The sequence below is a fragment of the Cherax quadricarinatus genome, chromosome 18 (assembly GCF_038502225.1).
Source record: "Cherax quadricarinatus isolate ZL_2023a chromosome 18, ASM3850222v1, whole genome shotgun sequence".
NCBI lineage: Eukaryota > Metazoa > Arthropoda > Malacostraca > Decapoda > Parastacidae > Cherax > Cherax quadricarinatus.
In genome coordinates this window covers 33,204,769-33,224,732 of record NC_091309.1, presented here as the reverse complement: position 1 = coordinate 33,224,732, position 19,964 = coordinate 33,204,769, and the positions used below count along the sequence as shown (strand labels likewise).

Below are 19,964 nucleotides of genomic sequence, written 5' to 3'. Positions count from 1 at the left end.
ATAAGCTATGACATCTGATGGGCATGAGCGAGGGTGCAGAGATAAGGGATGACATTTGATGAGCTCATATCCCTGATTATCTGTCTCTCTGTCTTATCTCTCTGTCTGCTTGTCTCTTTCCATCTCTCTGCTTGTCTCTCTCTCTGTCTCAGAGAGAGCCACTGTGAAGCAACAGGTATTCTTATGCATTACATCTACAAGCAAAGTATAGCACTTCGGATTTTTTAGGTTATCCTAGATAATTTACACTATTTTTTTTATTATTATCACACTGGCCGATTCCCACCAAGGCAGGGTGGCACAAAAAAGAAAAACTTTCACCATCATTCACTCCATCACTGTCTTGCCAGAAGGGTGCTTTACACTACAGTTTTTGAACTGCAACATTAACACCCCTCCTTCAGAGTGCAGGCACGGTACTTCCCATCTCCAGGACTCAAGTCCGGCCTGCTGGTTTCCCTGAACCCCTTCATAAATGTTACTTTGCTCACACTCCAACAGCACGTCAAGTATTAAAAACCATTTGTCTCCATTCACTCCTATCAAACATGCTCACGCATGCCTGCTGGAAGTCCAAGCCCCTCGCACACAAAACCTCCTTTACCCCTTCCCTCCAACCTTTCCTAGGCCGACCCCTACTCCGCCTTCCTTCCACTACAGACTGATACACTCTTAAAGTCATTCTGTTTCGCTCCATTCTCTCCACATGTCCGAACCACCTCAACAACCCTTCCTCAGCCCTCTGGACAACAGTTTGGGTAATCCCGCACCTCCTCCTAACTTCCAAACTACGAATTCTCTGCATTATATTCACACCACACATTGCCCTCAGACATGACATCTCCACTGCCTCCAGCCTTCTCCTCACTGCAACATTCATCACCCATGCTTCACACCCATATAAGAGCGTTGGTAAAACTATACTCTCATACATTCCCCTCTTTGCCTCCAAGGACAAAGTTCTTTGTCTCCACAGACTCCTAAGTGCACCACTCACCCTTTTCCCCTCATCAATTCTATGATTCACCTCATCTTTCTTAGACCCATCCGCTGACACGTCCACTCCCAAATATCTGAATACATTCACCTCCTCCATACCCTCTCCCTCCAATCTTATATCCAATCTTTCATCACCTAATCTTTTTGTTATTCTCATAACCTTACTCTTTCCTGTATTCACTTTTAATTTTCTTCTTTTGCATACCCTACCAAATTCATCCACCAATCTCTGCAACTTCTCTTCAGAATCTCCAAAGAGCACAGTCATCAGCAAAAGAGCAACTGTGACAACTCCCACTTTATGTGTGATTCTTTATCTTTTAACTCCATGCCTCTTGCCAAGACCCTCGCATTTACTTCTCTTACAACCCCATTTATAAATATATTAAACAACCACGGTGACATCACACATCCTATGTATAATTGTATTTAAGTGTACCTGTGAGACACAGAAAGAGATAGAGATAGGCCGACAGAAATAGACAGATAGACAGATCCTAAACTTGGGGTTAACATCACTTTCCTCTTAACCCTTTCAGGGTCCGTCCCATAGATCTACGGCTGGTCGGTGAGTGTCCAAACCGTAGATCTACGCCAAAATTCTAGCGCCGTCAAATTTAGCGTGAAAGCACTCATAGGCCTACATATGAGAGAACGGGTCTGCGCCGTGGGTGTGCGCCGTAAACAAAAAATCTAGGCGCCTGCATAGCATTGTGGGAACGCCGGCTCAGTCACCCTTGTTCACCATGTCTCGTCGCAAGTCAGCTCTCACTCCCCGGAAAATTGGGACTCTCCTCTTCCTGTCTGATAGTTCTGACACTGATGGAAGTGGAAATGAAGACGAATTCTACGGCTTTGATAAGTTAGTGACCGAAAATAATGGCCAGGATATCGATAATAGTGCAGAAAACCCCGACGATCCTCGACCTTCTACCTCTGGTGTGGGCACTCGTGACTCACGGTCGGGTGTTCCTAAACGTAAGAGAAAACTAATATTTTCCCGTGGCCTGGCCTCTGACTTCAGTAATGACGATGATTCTGACGTGGATTGTGATTTTATTGCGCTCGACGATCGTTCGAGTAGTGATAGTGAGGAAACATATTCACCAGTGAAGCGTCGGTATGTTCGCCGCCGCATGCGCTCGGGTAGTGTACCCTATGCTGTGCCCAGGGGACGGAGTACATCCCGTAGTACATCCCGTGGCCCTACACCCGTTTTAGGTAGTGATAGTGAGGATGATGTGGCTACACTTGGCATGGATGGGCCACAGATATCAGTGGATGGTGTTAGTGGGGCTGGTGGTGGTAGTGGCACCGCCATGCGTGACTCGCTGTGCCACGCGGGAACCCACGCTGCTGACTCGTCAGTTCAAGGACAAAGCGGAGCGTCACCCACCAGCCCGCCACAACCACCCGTACAACCAGCCTATGATGTCCAGTATCCACCAGCAAACCGTATCTGGGATTGGCAGCAAAATCCCAATTTTGTTCCCAGCCCTCACCACTTTGATGACTCGCAAAGTGGAATTCTACCTACCTGTCCCCTTGGAACCACGGCCAATGAACTGGAATTCTTTGAATTATTCTTTGACCAGCCATTGATGGAAACTATTGTCAGGGAAAGTAATAAGTATTTTCAGTACACCATGGCAAATACGATCTTATCACCACAGTCAAGACTACACAGGTGGAAAGAGACGACTGTTGCAGAAATGTATTTGCTTTTTGCAACAATAATGCTTATGCCTCACGTCTATAAGCATAATATAAAAGCATACTGGTCCACAGATCGGCTAATTTGTACCCCATCCTTCAGTGAAATAATACCAGTGAACAGGTTTATCTTACTGTTACGTATGTTGCACTTCTCTGACAAAACCAGGCCTGACAGAAGTGACAGGTTATACAAGATTAGAAATGTTTTCATGTATCTCAAACAAAAGTTCAGGATATACTTTTATCCATTCAAGAATCTTGTAATTGACGAGTCTTTGATTTTGTTCAAAGGTAGACTGTCATTCAAGCAGTATATACCGAGCAAGAGGAACCGCTTTGGTATAAAATTGTTTGTACTCTGTGATTGTGACAGTGGCCTGGTGTTGGATATTGTTGTATACACGGGTAGTAAAACATTGAAAGATACCAAGATGTTATTGGGTATATCAGGTGACGTAGTGAGAAACATGATGGCACCTTATCTTGGTAAGGGCCATACATTATATACCGATAACTGGTACACAAGCCCATTACTCAGTGATTTCATGCGAGTGAACAAGACAGATGTGTGTGGCACAGTGCGTTCTAATCGTAAACATATGCCCAGGCTCAACGCAGGTGTTCGTGGTGATGACGTGCAGGTGTTTACTGCCAATGACATCATGGCATTACGGTGGCATGACAAACGAGATGTCACATTGTTGACAACCATTCACCGTAATGAAATGCAAGACAGTGGCAAAGTTGATCGAGTGACTAATGAACGTATTCGAAAACCAGTGACAGTGATTGATTATACACAAAACATGCGCTTGGTTGACAAGTGTGACATGCAGATTGGTTTTGTTGACTGTGTTCGTAAGAGTTACAAGTGGTACATGAAACTTTTCTTCCATCTCATGGACATTTCAATGCTGAATGCATATAATATGTACCAAATAAAGACTGGTAACAGACCACCGTATGGTGAATTTTGTTTGTCTGTTGTCAGACAACTCATAATGAAGTACCAGGTAACAACACCTGCAATACAACATGGTCCTCGAATTCATCACAATATACCCAAGCGTTTGAGAAGAGAAGGTGATCATTTCATAATACAGCTTCCTTCAACTCAAAAGAAATTTGCTCAGAAGAGATGCATTGTCTGTGCACAAACAAAATGACGGCAACAAAGACGCAAAGACACTCGGTTTATGTGTGAGGAATGTAAGGTGCCTCTGTGCATGGTGCCTTGTTTCAAGGAGTTCCACAAGCTCCAGCAGTTCTAAAACCATGTTCAGTGATTGTAAATATGTAAATATATGATAGAACATTAGTATTATACAATATTTGTGCATGTTTATTGTAATAAACAACAGTGGTAAACAATAATATGATAATAACTTTAGTGCGGTTATTGTGTTCAATACAGTGAGTTTATATATATAAATTATATACAGTATTGGTCTCTCAGGCCCCAAATGTTAGTAGGAATAGAAAAAAATTGGAAAAGAAAAGAAAAAACAACTAAAACAACAAAATAATATAATACGCGTATGTGGAATTCGTCGATGTTGCCGCCACCACATCATTTTCTACAAACTTCTTGGCACTGTATCTCGGTAAGTACTGATCAGATTCTAATTTTTTTTGTTTTATTACCTTCACAAAAATATGCTCTTTAATTCTGTAAGAAAAAATAATTTTTTTTTTTTTCAAAATTTCTTGGACACTGGTGCGTGACTTCAGATTTTGGCCTTGGACCCTGAAAGGGTTAAAAGGGTAGTGTTAACACGACATTGCATCAGTGAATCCTTGGTGATTGCCTCACTGTATGCTCTAGCTGGTGCTCAATATAACTGGAGCTCCCACAAGGTACTAAGTGGTCCCATATTTTTTTAATATGGTGCACACCGAGTGTTAAGACACATTCTATGCTGACCAGGCATCTCAGGCCCATCGTGCCAAATTTGGAGGCAGGAGAAATAAAACGTATATGTTTGGAGTACTAGTGGTAAGAACGTATATATACATTTGAACCGTTTATGGGTTAGGGAACTATAAACACAGCAGCACACGGAGGTTTTGCAAAAAACTGGTACCGCAGAGGAGCCGAATGTGGAGGAGGTTATCTCTACAAGCGAGATAAAGGAAATGTTGGGAATCTGGGAGAGACTTTCAGAGTTTATTGAAAGGAAACACCCAGAAAAAGCTGCAACTGGTCATGTGTCGATGCTATTTAATGATACTTGCCTAACTCATTTCTGAAACATTCTGAAAGGGAGAATGAAATAAACCTCCTTGGGAAGGCTTTTATTGAAATGCCTTTCAGATGAAAGTGTGGAAAGTGTGGTAAAAAAGGCAAAAATCAGTGAAAATGAATTGAAAAAAAAATTGTACCAATTAAATTCAGCAATAAAGTGTAGCATTAAGAGTGTAGCAAGTTAAGTGATTAAGCAAGAGAGTTTATGAAAAACGAAAACGACCCAAAAAGCATGAAACAAAATGAACTCCTCCAATCTCCTCTGCCTATCTTTTCCACCCTCCACCTCCGCCAGCAAATCCATTAGCCCAAGTCGTCTGATCTCCAGTTTTCTTGACATTCTCTTATGTTTTTATACAATATTTCTTATTTATAAATACATTATTCTTATTTAACCCCTTAATAGTCCAAACGTATACAGGTACCATCTGACTTACGACTGAGTTCGGATCCGACAAACCGGTCGTAAATCGAAATGGACGTAAGATGAACCTTACTACTGAATATCAAAATCACATTTTTGTAATGACTATTTTTTATTTTGGTATTTCATTTTTTACTTCACTTTCTATGCTGTTAGTACTGCATTTTATACTGTAAGGTTTAGATTAAACACTGTGTACAACACAAACAGTTGTTTATTTCCCAAAAATTTGGCATAGAAAACACGGTCGCAAGTCGAATGGTCGTATGTCGAGCAGGTCGTAAGTCGGATGGTAGGTGTATATATATAGTGGAACCTCAAATTTCGAATGTATCACTTATCGAACTCTTCGAAAATTGAACGCTTTTTTCGATCAACTTTGTCCCTATTATCGAACTCGCCCCTATTTTCGAACCACCGGGTACCGGACCTGTCTGGCAGCCTGCTCTGTCCATATCCCCACGCAGGCGCCGTGAGCCAGTCTGGTTTTGTTGATGCTTGATTGAACGCTAACCTGCGCTCTCATTCAAACATTTTACGATTATTTCATTGTGTTTAGTACTTGTGGGACTGTAAAATAAGCTACCATGGGCCCAAAGAAACTTGCTAGTGGTACCCCTGTGGTAAAGAAAGTGAGAAACACCATAGATGTGAAGAAGGAAATAATACAGAAGTATGAGAGTGGTGTGAGACTTGTTGAGCTTGCCAGGATGTATGGGAAAAACAAGTCGACCATAGGTTCTAGCCTCATAGGTAAGGCTAGGGAGGGAGTGACTTCCAGGACTTTGAACTCTGCCTGGAGACAACTGTGGTCAGATTGTGTCCAAAAGAGGGATTTTGAAGGGTTGAAGGCTGACCCTGACCCTGTCCCTGACCCTCTGCCTGTTGTGAACTCTATTGTGGCACTGGGGAACACCCTGGGGCTGGAGACGAGCGGCAAGGATGTGGAAGAGTTGGAGGAGGACCACAAGAAGAGCTAACCACTGAAGAGCTGGAAGAGCTTCATCTGAAACATTATCAGACCACAGCTGAGGACCTTGGTTTAGAGGAGGAGGAAGAGGGAGTGGATGAGGTGCCTTCTTCAAAGATTAAGGAGATTTATGCCAATTGGAATGATGTCCATATGTTTGTGCAGAAGTACCACCCTGAGCAAGCTGAAACAAGCCATCTTTGCAACAAGTTCAGTGACAAAACCATATCCCATTTTAGGGAAATCTTAGAGGTGCTAAAACAGAGGACTGTAGATAGTTATTTTGTGAGAAAGGGCCCCAGTGACTCTCAAGCTGGTTCTAGTGGCATTAGAAGACAGAGAAGGGAAGTAACCCCAGAGAGGGCTTTGATATCTGAAGTCCTCAGAGAGGGGGATTCTCCTTCCAAACATTAACCCCAACTTCCTCTCTCCTCCTCCCTATCTTCCTATCTTGTGATATCACCTGTTTACTGTCATTTTATTGCATATACAGTATATCAATAACAACACTGCGACTAACTGAGGACTCAAACCCATGTCGTTTTAGCCCGCCTCACGGAGAGAGAAAATTCCTGACGCTCTAACCCCCACTCTCTCCATGAGGCGGGCTAAAATGACGTGGGTTTGAGTACTCGGCTAGTAGCAGTGTTGTTATTGATTAAATACCACTTGTTCATGGTTACAATAATAATTATAAATAATATATATACAAGATAATGAAGTTAACCCATAAACGGTCCAAACGTATAAACACCTGCCATCCGACTTACGACCTGCTCGACATACGACCATTCGACTTAAGACCTTGTTTTCTATGCCAAATTTCTGGGAAATAAACAACTGTTTGTGTTGTACACAGTGTTTATCTTAAATCTTACAGTATAAAATACAGTACTAACAGCATAAAAAGTAAAGTAAAACATGAAATACCAAAATAAAACAAAGTCATTACAAAAAATGCAATGTTGATATTCAGTAGTAAAGTTCGACTTACGTCCATTTCGACTTAGGACCGGTTTCTCGGAACCGAACTCAGTCTTAAGTCGGATGGTACCTGTGTATATATATATACACCTACCATCTGACTTACGACCGAGTTTGGTTCCGAGAAACCGGTCCTAAGTCGAAATGGACGTAAGTCGAACTTTACTACTGAATATCAACATTGCATTTTTTGTAATGACTTTGTTTTATTTTGGTATTTCATGTTTTACTTTACTTTTTATGCTGTTAGTACTGTATTTTATACTGTAAGGTTTAGGATAAACACTGTGTACAACACAAACACTTGTTTATTTCCCAGAAATTTGGCATAAAAAACATGGTCGTAAGTCGAGTCGTCGTATGTCGAGCAGGTCTTAAGTCAGATGGTAGGTAGGTAGGTAGGTGCGTGTGTGTGTGTGTGTGTGTGTGTGTGTGTGTGTGTGTGTGTGTGTGTGTGTGTGTGTGTGTGTGTGTGTGTGTGTGTGTGTGTGTGTGTGTGTGTGTGTGTGTATATGCATACATACATATATATATATTTTTTTATTATCACACTGGCCGATTCCCACCAAGGCAGGGTGGCCTGAAAAAGAAAAACTTTCACCATCATTCACTCCCTCACTGTCTTGCCAGAAGGGTGCTTTACACTATAGTTTTTAAACTGCAACATTACCACCCCTCCTTCAGAGTGCAGGCACTGTACTTTCCATCTCCAGGACTCAAGTCCGGCCTGCCGGTTTCCCTGAACCCCTTCATAAATGTTACTTTGCTCACACTCCAACAGCATGTCAAGTATTAAAAACTATTTGTCTCCATTCACTCCTATCAAAGACGCTTACGCATGCCTGCTGGAAGTCCAAACTCCTTGCACACAAAACCTCCTTTACCCCCTCCCTACAACCTTTCCTAGGCCGACCCCTACCCCGCCTTCCTTCCACTACAGACTGATGCACTCTTGAAGTCACTGTTTCACTCCATTCTCTCTACATGTCAGAACCACCTCAACAACCCTTCCTCAGCCCTCTGAACAACAGTTTTGGTAATCCCGCCCCTCCTCCTAACTTCCAAACTACGAATTCTCTGCATTATATTCACACCACACATTGCCCTCAGACATGACATCTCCACTGCCTCCAGCCTTCTCCTCGCTGCAACATTCATCACCCATGCTTCACACCCATATAAGAGCGTTGGTAAAACTATACTCTCATACATTCCCCTCTTTGCCCCCAAGGACAAAGTTCTTTGTCTCCACAGACTCCTAAGTGCACCACTTACCCTTTTCCCCTCATCAATTCTATGATTCACCTCATCTTTCATAGACCCATCCGCTGACACGTCCACTCCCAAATAACTGAATACATTCACCTCCTCCATACTCTCTCCCTCCAATCTGATATGCAATCTTTCATCACCTAATCTTTTTGTTATCCTCATAACCTTAATCTTTCCTGTATTCACATTTAATTTTCTTCTTTTGCACACCCTACCAAATTCATCCACCAATCTCTGCAACTTCTCTTCAGAATCTCCCAAGAGCACGGTGTCATCAGCAAAGAGCAACTGTGACAACTCCCACTTTGTGTGCGATTCTTTATCTTTTAACTCCACGCCTCTTGACAAGACCCTCGCATTTACTTCTCTTACAACCCCATCTATAAATATATTAAACAACCACGGTGACATCACACATCCTTGTCTAAGGCCTACTTTTACTGGGAAATAATTTCCCTCTTTCCTACATACTCTAACTTGAGCCTCGCTATCCTCGTAAAAACTCTTCACTGCTTTCAGTAACCTACCTCCTACAACATACACCTGCCACATTGCCCCCCCTATCCACCCTGTCATACACCTTTTCCAAATCCATAAATGCCACAAAGACCTCTTTAGCCTTATCTAAATACTGTTCACTTACATGTTTCACTGTAAACACCTGGTCCACACACCCCCTACCTTTCCTAAAGCCTCCTTGTTCATCTGCGATCCTATTCTCTGTCTTACTCTTAATTCTTTCAATAATAACTACCATAAACTTTAACAGGTACACTCAACAGACTTATACCCCTTGTTTTATTTATTTATATATATATATATATATATATATATATATATATATATATATATATATATATATATATATATATATATATATATATATATATATATATATATATATATATATATATATATATGCACAACAACCACTCTGAAAGAATAGAGAAATTCCAAGCGCTTTCGTGACTACTCACGATAGTTCCTTGATAATGTGAGTAGTCACGAAAGCGCTTGGAATTTCTCTATTCTTTCAGAGTGGTTGTTTTGCATATTCTGAAATCACCTGTTTACTGTGATCTTATTGCATAATATATATATATATATATATATATATATATATATATATATATATATATATATATATATATATATATATATATATATATATATATATATATATATATATATATATATATCGTTTTTAAGGAAAATAAAGAGCACATTATTCTAAGTGTTATAGGCTAAAACAAAAATTAGGGTCAGTACTTACAGAGATATGAGGCAGAGAAGTTGGCGCTAGATGCTCACATGACAGCAACATCAAGTCCTGCCACTTGCAGAAGTGTTGCCGATATAACTTTTTTTATATTTTTCAAATTATTTTATATTATTTTTATGTTCTGGTAATTACAAGTTATTGCAGTTCTTGTAATTTCATAACCAATCTTTGTTCTGACACTAGTATTAGGCACTGAAATTGTTCTCAAATTGTCACAAACACAATGACAGGGGGACATATACACCTGCCTTGGCCATTTACTGTTGTCTTGGAATATATACAGTGTTTATAGGTCCCAGCAATGTTTTGGATATGGGGAAGTAAAGAAAAGGAAGAAGAAGAAGAGGAGGAGGAGGAGGAGGAGGAGGAGGAGGAGGAGGAGGAGGGAGGAGGAGGAGGGAGGAGGCAGGAGGAGGAGGGAGGAGGAGGAGGGAGGAAGAGGAGGGGGGAGGAGGAGGAGGGAGGAGGAGGGAGGAGGAGGGAGCAGGAGGAGGAGGGAGGAGGAGGGGGGAGGAGGAGGGAGGAGGGAGGAGGAGGAGGGAGGAGGAGGAGGGAGGAGGAGGATGGAGGAGGGAGGAGGAGGAGGAGGGAGGAGGAGGGAGGAGGGAGGAGGGAGGAGGAGAAGGGAGGAGGAGATGGGAGGAGGAGGAGGGAGGCAGAGGAGGGAGGAGGAGGAGGGAGGCAGAGGAGGGAGGAGGAGGCAGAGGAGGGAGGAGGGAGGAGGGAGGAGGGAGGAGGGAGGAGGGAGGGAGGAGGGAGGAGGGAGGGAGGAGGGAGGAGGGAGGGAGGAGGAGGAGGAGGAGGAGGAGGAGGAGGAGGAGGAGAAGAAGGAGAAGAAGGAGGAGGAGAAGGAGGAGAAGGAGAAGAAGGAGAAGAAGGAGAAGGAGAAGAAGAAGGAGGAGAAGAAGGAGGAGAAGAAGAAGGAGGAGAAGAAGGAGGAGAAGAAGAAGGAGAAGGAGGAGAAGAAGAAGGAGGAGGAGGAGGAGGAGAAAGAGGAAGAGGAGGAGAAAGAGAAGGAGGAGGAGAAAGAGGAGGAGGAGGAGGAGCAGCAGCAGGAGAAGAGGAGATAATAATAAGTTCCCTTGAAGCATAAAAACAAGCCTCAGTCCACCCCTGACAGTGACATGATAACATTAGATAACAGCTCACATTTGATGAGCAACCACGAGGGTGCAGTGATAAGACTTTATAAGATTAGAGGTGACACTTGATGAGCATCAGCCCTCGGTTTGTTCCACTGGTACGCAAACATGTCTGTCTATTCGTCTGTCTGTCAAGCTCCCTGTCTATCCATCTAGCTCTGTCTCAGAGAGAGCCACAAGACTGCATCATCACATTTACTCATATCTTCAAGCAGAGAATAGCACTTTGGATTTTTTGGGTTATCCTAGGTAATTTACACTATGTATACTTGTATTTATATGTACCTGTGAGAGACAGAGACAGATAGACACAGATAGACAGACACACAGACAAACGGAGCTAGGCCGCCAGCATCCGACCAGCCACGCAGCTGGCCAGACAGCCAGCCAATCAGCCAGTCTGCTGAACAAGTATTATGTTCCAGAATTGTTTCTCTTTACTTAGGGTATAGGTTAGAAGACATTCTGAAAGGGTTTTGCACAAATGTTGCACATGGGTTATTATCAAGGTTTTTTGATATTTCCTCGACCACTTATGACCACATCCACCTCAAAGCCACTAAACTTGGGGGTCAACATCACTTTCCTCTTAAAATGGGAGAGTTAATACTACACAAAATCAGTGAATCCCAGGTGTTTGCCGCGCTGTTTGCTCTAGCTGGCGCTCCCACAAGGTACTAAGTGGTCCCAGATTTTTTTAATACAGTGCACACAGTGTTATGATCCATTCTATGCTGAAAAGGCATCTCAGGCCAATCGTGCCATAATTGAAGGCAGGAAAAATAAAATGTTTATATACATTTGGGGCACTAGTTGTAAAAAAGCACATATATGCTTGGACCATTTACGGGTTAATAGAGGGTTTAGATATAAAAAATGGGTCAGAGCCTTGAGCTTGAGTCGAGTGCAGGTGCTACTTGATTTACAATGGTTCGACTTAAGGTACTTTGACTGTGATGGTGCAAAAGCAATTATACTTTGGAGATGAAACTTAAGATAATTACCCAGCATGAAGGCTGCAAGTCCACAACTTTTTCTTTTTACTTTTCAATACTGGTATTCAATTATGTTCTTGTTTATTTACTTATTCAGAGAAAATTAGTTATTTATTTACTTATTTAACCTATCATATTGATATTCTACTGACGATGGGTTTGTCAGAATGTAACCCCATCATAAGTCAAGGAGCACCTGTACATGTATATATATCCTATGTTATAATGAATTCTACATGATTTTTCAAATTTTGAGCTACAATAAATCTTAAATGTGAGTAATGACTGTATGGAACACTGCAGTATGTCTACCTGCCAGAGAACTGCAATTTTTTTATTCAACACAATGAAAATGTGTGTACACAGTACTGTACTATATTTCTAATAAATTGTCTTATACAAAGTATTATATACATATATCACAAATTATAAAAATGTTAGGGAATCATTTTAAAATACAATTACAATTAAGCAAAATTACCACAGTGAAAATTAACAAATTCTGAGTTTTCTGGCATATTCCTTTAAACAAAGTCATCCTGTCAACTTATTTTTAACCATTTCATATTCAGTCATGTGGAACAGAAGAAATATTAAGATTTAGCTGGAAAAAGAAGTCACTGAGGTTGAAAAACTACACATGTTCTATAAGCACTTAGGATGAGCTTAGAAACTGATAAAACAGTCAAAATAACAATTTCAATGTTTATTAGGATGACACTGCATATAACACTAATTTCTGTATGTAACATGGGTTTCATAAACATTAACACTCATAAAATGTTGAATGCACATTATACCAAAAATAAGAAGTAAGATTTTCTGGAAAAGTATTCTGTAGCAATAGTAGTGCATGACTATCTTACTCAGCGTGTGCTTTAACCTTTTATAACATCTGTATGTATACTGTAGTTTAACCTTGTATGACAAGATGTCCTATTGTAGTAATTTTTATAATACTGATGTGCATTGTTTGCATGTTTTGTATTTGTCTTATTTGTAGCATTATTTTGTTAATTTTTAATTTGCTTTTTTTATATTTCTTTATTCAAATCACATTTATTTCTGTGCTCTGCAGCAAAATTGTTTACCACAGACGACGTTTGCACAGACGAGTCGACTGAGCAAACGACCATCGAACAAGTCACATTCTTCTTGCTCAGATGTAAACCATTTACTTTCTTATTTTGTTGTACTGTACATTACAATACTTGTTCTGAATCATAAGAGAGCAGTTGAATAGCATTTCTTACTCTGAACGTTTATATAATGAACTTAATGCAACTAAGTATTTCATGTCTCTTAAATTTACAATACTAGAATTAAAAAATACACAGACAAAATCCTGTTATATGTCTACACTATTGTTGCTTTTGTTGATGCCATTGTACAGAAACACTGCCATACAGTGGATGAGTTTGTAGCGAAGCTCCAACCATGCAAGACACCACCTGGGAACTTCCACGTGCTTCGTGTCACTCATGTAATTGTTACTGTACTGTTTACCCCCTCCCCTCATTGAAAAACTGTCATCACTATGTAAGTGGTGATATAAAATAACATACATCTTCATAGCATCTTAAATGACCTTTGTTATGAAGTATTATTTCATTTTTCTGATGGATATAATTTTTCAAATAGTACTGAAGAACTTGTATGTTTCTGCCATTTTCACTACACTACTATTTTTTTAAACAGATTAACCATACCCAACACACACATAATACCAAGCTATACAGATTACCTGTACTACTTACTCTAACATACATTCATCTTCTCTCAATTCTTCCATTTCAGCTGTGTCACAGTTTCTTGTCACTACTACATTTAATCACTTATGTCAGTCTCTTGATTTACATACTTATTTACATGGTTATAATGCCTTCTTAAGATAAGCATTTAATTTACTAAATTCCTTGCTTGTTTCATGAAGGGAGTGCACCTTCAGTCTGTTGAAGGGCTCTTCAAAGAATTAGAACTACCCTTCACTTCCTTGGCTCAAACCAAGTTATCTGATCCCAATCAGTTTAGCACTTCTCCACATATACATGGGGAAGTGCTAAACCAATCATGTAGTGCACTTATTCCACAATACTTTTCATGATCTGTAATTCTGTCTAATTTTGATTTAGAGTAATGTCCTTTTAACAGCTCTGCAATGGTTGCAAGTTAACGAGGAGCTGCTCAAAATATCAACTTGGATGACAGCCAATAAACTTACACTTAACACTGACAAAACCTACTATATTTTGTTTGGTAGCAGAGCAGGTGTTGTGCAACTTAACATTAAGATCGACAACACTCTAATTGCCAGACATAATGAGGGCAAATTCCTAGGCCTATACCTCAGCAACAACCTGAATTTCAGCACCCATATCCAACACAAAAAAAAGTATCCAAAACAGTTGGGATCTCTCCAAGATACAATACTACGTGCTGCAAACTGCCCTTCTCGTACTATACCATCCACTCATTTATCCATACCTCACCTATGCTATTTATGCTTGGGGATCAACTGCAGCAACACACCTAAAGCTCATAATAACCCAACAAAAAGCCGCAGTAAGAATAATCACTAAATCCCATCCCTGGCAACACACCCCTCCACTATTCATAGATTTAAACTTACTCCCCGTTCAGAACATCCACACTTACTACTGTGCAATCTACATCTACAGGACCTTAAATTCCAATATTAACCTTGACCTAAAATGCTTTCTTGATAGTTGTGACAGGACCCACAGGCATAACACCTGACACAAACATCTCTATGACATTCCCCGTGTCCGACTAAACCTTTACAAAAATTCAATGTATGTCAAAGCGCCTAAAATCTGCAACACCCTACCTGAAAGCTCTAGAACTGCAGACACATTCATCACTTTCAAAACTGCCATTAGACAACATCTTATCTCCCTGATACACCCTGACAACTAACTACATGAAAACTACCTGTTCACACTTACACTCACTCACCGATTTGACTATAAACACAAAAATACGAATCTTAATCATAAAATAATGAATCCCAACTAGTCATAAGTTTGCCTGTGATACTCCAATAGAGAACCTGTGTATTGTGCAAAAACAAAAGCATTCACATTGCTAAACTCGCAAACTATAATGTAGTCACTTAGCCTTAATACCAACTTACTCCATAATCTGTAATAATTTAGGGTTAAGAATTAATCAAAGTCTGCCCGAAATGCCTAGCCATGCTAGGTGTTCTAGCAGCCCCCACTGTAATTAGCATTTTATAACCTGTAAACCACACAATATCCAAAACCTGTAAACCCCGCATTGTAATCTTTATAGCGAATAAACTTGATTGACTGATTGAAAGAAGTCTGAGTTGGAGTTGCTTCAGGTACATTATTCTTCAATACTACGTCAACATAGAAAGCTCATTTCTTTCTTTTATATCATGCATAGGTGATACATAAAATGCAGAACAGGTACAGTAATATGATCTTGTGACCACATTTTGCACTACATTATATACTAACTCTGCATAATACTGTCAGAATTTTCTATCTTTTTATCCGACCAAGCACAGCACTATCCTGTCTAATAGCCATTCTAGAGTTTTAACTGGGTTCAAAATCCCAAAACATGTAAAGATAAAAAATTATAGTAATAACATGGTAGTTATCCTGAAATCAGCACCATGTAAAATTGGGCATTGTAACAAATGATGTATGTATGTGAACAATAGGGTTAGGTACAGTACACTGACAATTCATACAAATTTTTTCAGGCATTTATTTCGTCAAAAAGTACAGTTCTTGATGCTTTACACTGTAGATGTGATTGCTTAACCTAACACCATCATCTAACATCACCTATCAGCACTATCACCACCTACCACCATCTACCACCACCTACTTACAACCAGTAATATTCTGTGTTGTAGCTGCTACCACCTCCACAACCTACCAGAACTATTACCACCCAACACCATCTATCACCACCAAACAAAACCTTCAGTCATCCAGGAGAAGCTGGTTTATGATGCAGTTTAATACATTGTAATCTTTCCAAAGAAAATGGGCATCATGTCCATTCAGAGAAAATGGGCACAATATTGTAAGCTTAAAAGAATATAATATCTTTATTACTGTACCTTTACCCTAAGTTACCAAGAGATCTAAAACTAATGTGCTTCCCAGAATTGGCAGTTTAAAAAAAAAAGAAAAATTCTTATAAACTCTGCAATAATTTTTTATTAAGTGTCATAAGAGTAAAATGAAATCCATTTATTACTAAAGGAGATACCATCAAACTTCGGTTTTCATACGATTCGGTTTTAGACTTTTCTCGTCTAAGTTTTGTCCCAGTTTTCGTACATCCACTATTTTCGTACAGTTGAAAATGGTCTGTACCAAACTCATTCGCCTGCCCACGTGACTCGGCCACTCATTTCCCGGAATCAAGCGCCCACACAAGGCATCCTCGAGGAGGATTTTGAAGGGTTTGAGGCTGACCCTGACAACCCTACGCCTGTTGTGGAATCTACTGTGTCTTTGGGGAAGTCCATGGGTTGAATGTGAGTGGCCAGGATGTGGAAGAGTTGGTGAACAATCACAGGGAAGACCTAACCACTGAAGAGCTGCAAAGACCTTCAACTGGAACAGCAGCAGACCACAGCTGAGGAAATTGCTTCAGAGGAGGGGGAAGAGAGAGGAGAATATGCCTTCTTCAGTGATTAAGAACATATGTGCAAAGTGGAACGAGTTGCAAAGTTCTGTGGAGAAATATCACCCTAACATAGCTGTTGCAAGCCGTGTCTGTAACATGTTCAATGACAATGCCTTGTCCCATTTTTGGCAAATCTTAAAGACATGCCAGAAACAGACCTCTCTGGACAGATTTTTTGCGAGACAGGGGTCCAGTGACTCAATCTGGTCCTAGTACCAGTAAAAGACAAAGAAAGGAAGTAACCCCAAATAGGGCCTTGATACCTGAATTCCTTATGGATGGGGATTCCCCTTCCAAACAATAACTTCTCCTCCCTCTCCCCTCCTCGCCATCTTCCATACGCCAACAAGAGTTTTCAATAAAGGTAAAAGTGATGTTAAATGTTCATTTATTTATTTCATTAGTCATTTATATTTATTTCTCATTGTTTTCTGTATGTAAAACTATAGTTATTCCCTATAAAATTTATTTTTTTCTTAATATTTTTGGGTGTCTGGAACGTATTAATTGGATTTACGTTATTTGTGGGAAATATTGCTTTGGTTTTCATCAGACTTTTTTGAACAGATTAATCACAAAAACTGAGGTTCCACTGTATATAGTTCTGAAGAATGTTTCTGGTCATTTTATGGCAACACAAGTGCATGCCACTTGGAGAAAGTGTCATCATTTAAAGTTTTTTTTTTTTTTGCAATTTTTCTGTTGTATGTAGGTCCAAGGTTTTAAGACCAAATCTTTAACCCTTCCAGGGTTTCCTATGTACTAATACAGCTTACGTGCCAGGGTTATTGACATACTAGTACGCATAAATTCTAGTGCCTTCAAATCACACAGGAAAAGGCTGGTAGGCCTAGATGTGAGAGAATGGGTGTGTGTGGTCAGTGTGTGCGGTAGAAAAAAATATCTAGGACCCAGTGGCGCATTGTGGGAACGCCATTTTAGTACACCTTGCTCACCATGCCTTGTGGTAAGAAACTCCTCACTCCTCGGCGAATTAGGACACACTTGTTCCCCAGTGATGGTTCTATTACAGATGGAAGTGCCAGTGAAGATGAGTTTCAACGTTTTGATGAGGTTGTGACCGAAACTAATGACCATAATATCGGTAATAGTGAGGAAAACCCAGATGACCCTCAGCCTTCCACCTCTGCTGCTGGGCTGTCTTGTTCACGTTCAGTTCTACCAGAATCAAAGAGGAAACTCCTATTTTCCCAAATCTCAGACTCAGATGTGAGCACTGGTGATGATAGTGAATATGAACTACAAGCTCTTGAAAACAGTTCCAGTAGTGATAGTGAATTGGAATATTCTCCAGTGAAACGTCAGTATATACGACAATATATGAGCTCTGGTAGTGTGCCACATGCTACTCCAAGGGGAAGGAGTACATCTTTGAGTACATCCCATGGCTGTACAACAGGAACAAACAATGAAAATGAAGATGACAGTGTTGCAATTGGGATGGAAAATGTGCATGGTGGTGGGAGTGGTGGTGCCGGCCATGAGGCACCAGCAGTGGGCAATGCTGCCACCCACGCCGCTGCCTCAGCTGATCTACAACAAAGGCCACCATCCCACACCCACCCACCACACCAGCCTCCACAACCACAACCTCCACAACCACAACCACCTGTCAATGTCCTGTACCCACCAGCAGACCGCACCAAGGATTGGCAGGAAGCTGCCAATTTTGTTCCAAATCCCCACTAGTTTGATGAAAGCCAAAGTGGAATACGGTCATCTTGTACACTGGGGAACAATGCCAGTGAACTGGAATGTTTTGAATTATTCTTTGACGAACCCCCGATGGAAATTATTGTCAGGGAAAGCAACAGTTACTTAGATTACACCATGGCAAACACAATCTTCCACCAAAATCACATCTACACCAGTGGAAGGAGACAACTGTGGCTGAGATGCATCTTTTCTTTGCCATAATAATGCTTATGCCACATGTGTATAAGCACACTGTGAAATCATACTGGTCAACAGACCGCCTGATTGAAACCCCAGGTTTCTGTGATATAATGCGAGTGAATCGATTTGTGCTATTATGTATTTACCTGGAGAGAGTTCCGGGGGTCAATGCCCCTGCGGCCCGGTCTGTGACCAGGCCTCCTGGTGGATCAGAGCCTGATCAACCAGGCTGTTACTGCTGGATGCGCACAATCCAACGTATGAGCCACAGCCCAGCTGGTCAGGTACCGACTTTAGGTGCTTGTCCATTGCCTACTTGAAGACAGCCAGGGGTCTATTGGTAATCCCCCTTATGTATGCTGGGAGGCAGTTTAACAGTCTTGGGCCCCTGACACTTATTGTATTGTCTCTTAACGTGCTAGTGACACCCCTGCTTTTCATTGGGGGGATGTTGCATCGTCTGCCGAGTCTTTTGCTTTCGTTGCGAGTGATTTTCGTGTGCAAGTTCGGTACTAGTCCCTCTAGGATTTTCCAGGTGTATATAATCATGTATCTCTCCCACCTGCGTTCGCTTCACTTCTCAGACAAAACCAGGCCTGACAGAAATGACAGGTTATATAAGATTAGAAATGTGTTTGTGTATCTGAAAGAGAAATTCAATATGTATTTTTATCTCTTCAGGAAGCTTGTTATTGACGAGTCTTTGATTCTGTTCAAAGGAAGGCTCTCAAGCAGTACATACCAAGCAAGAGGAAATGCTTTGGTATAAAGTTGTTTGTGCTTTGTGATTGCTACAGTGGTCTTGTATTGGATGTTTTGTGTACACTGTAAGTTATACATTGCAAAATACCAAGAAGTTATTGGCCATCTCTGGTGATGTGGTTAGAACAATGATAGAACCATACCTTGGTAAGGGGTATATTATATACTGATAACTGGTTACATAAGCCCCTCACTCAGTGATTTTTTGCGAGTGAACATGACAGATGCGTGTGGCACAGTGTGTGCAAATCGTAAACATATGCCCAGGTTTGACGCTGGCACTCGTAGAGGTGAGGTGCAGGCGTTTGCTGCCACTGATATCATGGCATTTTGGTGGCATGACAAACGAGATGTCACTGTTGTCATCAGTTCACCCTAACAAAATGACAAACACTGGCAGGCACCATAGAGACAGCAATGAACCCATTCTAAAACCTGCAGCTGTGATTGATTACACCTTCAATATGTGCTCAGTGGACAAATGTGACATGCAGATTGGGTTTGCTGACTGTTTGCAAGAGCTGTGAGTGGTACATAAAACTCTTTTTCCATCTTCTG

At 40.9% G+C, this 19,964-nt stretch overlaps 1 protein-coding gene across 13 annotated transcripts in view; it reads left to right on the top strand.

Annotated features, from left to right (window-relative positions):
- The window catches only part of LOC128689486 (GAS2-like protein 3), a 1,113,234-nt gene that overhangs the window by 1,046,831 nt on the left and 46,439 nt on the right, over positions 1 to 19,964 (top strand). For 9 of the 13 annotated variants that reach the window (XR_008407186.1, XR_008407185.1, XM_070086395.1 and 6 more), the window contains 2 exons: positions 13,108 to 13,194; positions 13,423 to 13,512. The exons of 3 other annotated variants lie outside the window; for them this stretch is intronic. Coding sequence is in view for 8 of the 10 variants with exons in the window: in XM_070086395.1 (XP_069942496.1) it covers positions 13,108 to 13,194; positions 13,423 to 13,512 (177 nt within the window). In the remaining 2 variants the exon portion in view is untranslated. The remainder of the gene's footprint in view (positions 1 to 13,107; positions 13,195 to 13,422; positions 13,513 to 19,964) is intronic. One more of the 13 variants, XM_053777834.1, reaches the window with a different exon arrangement.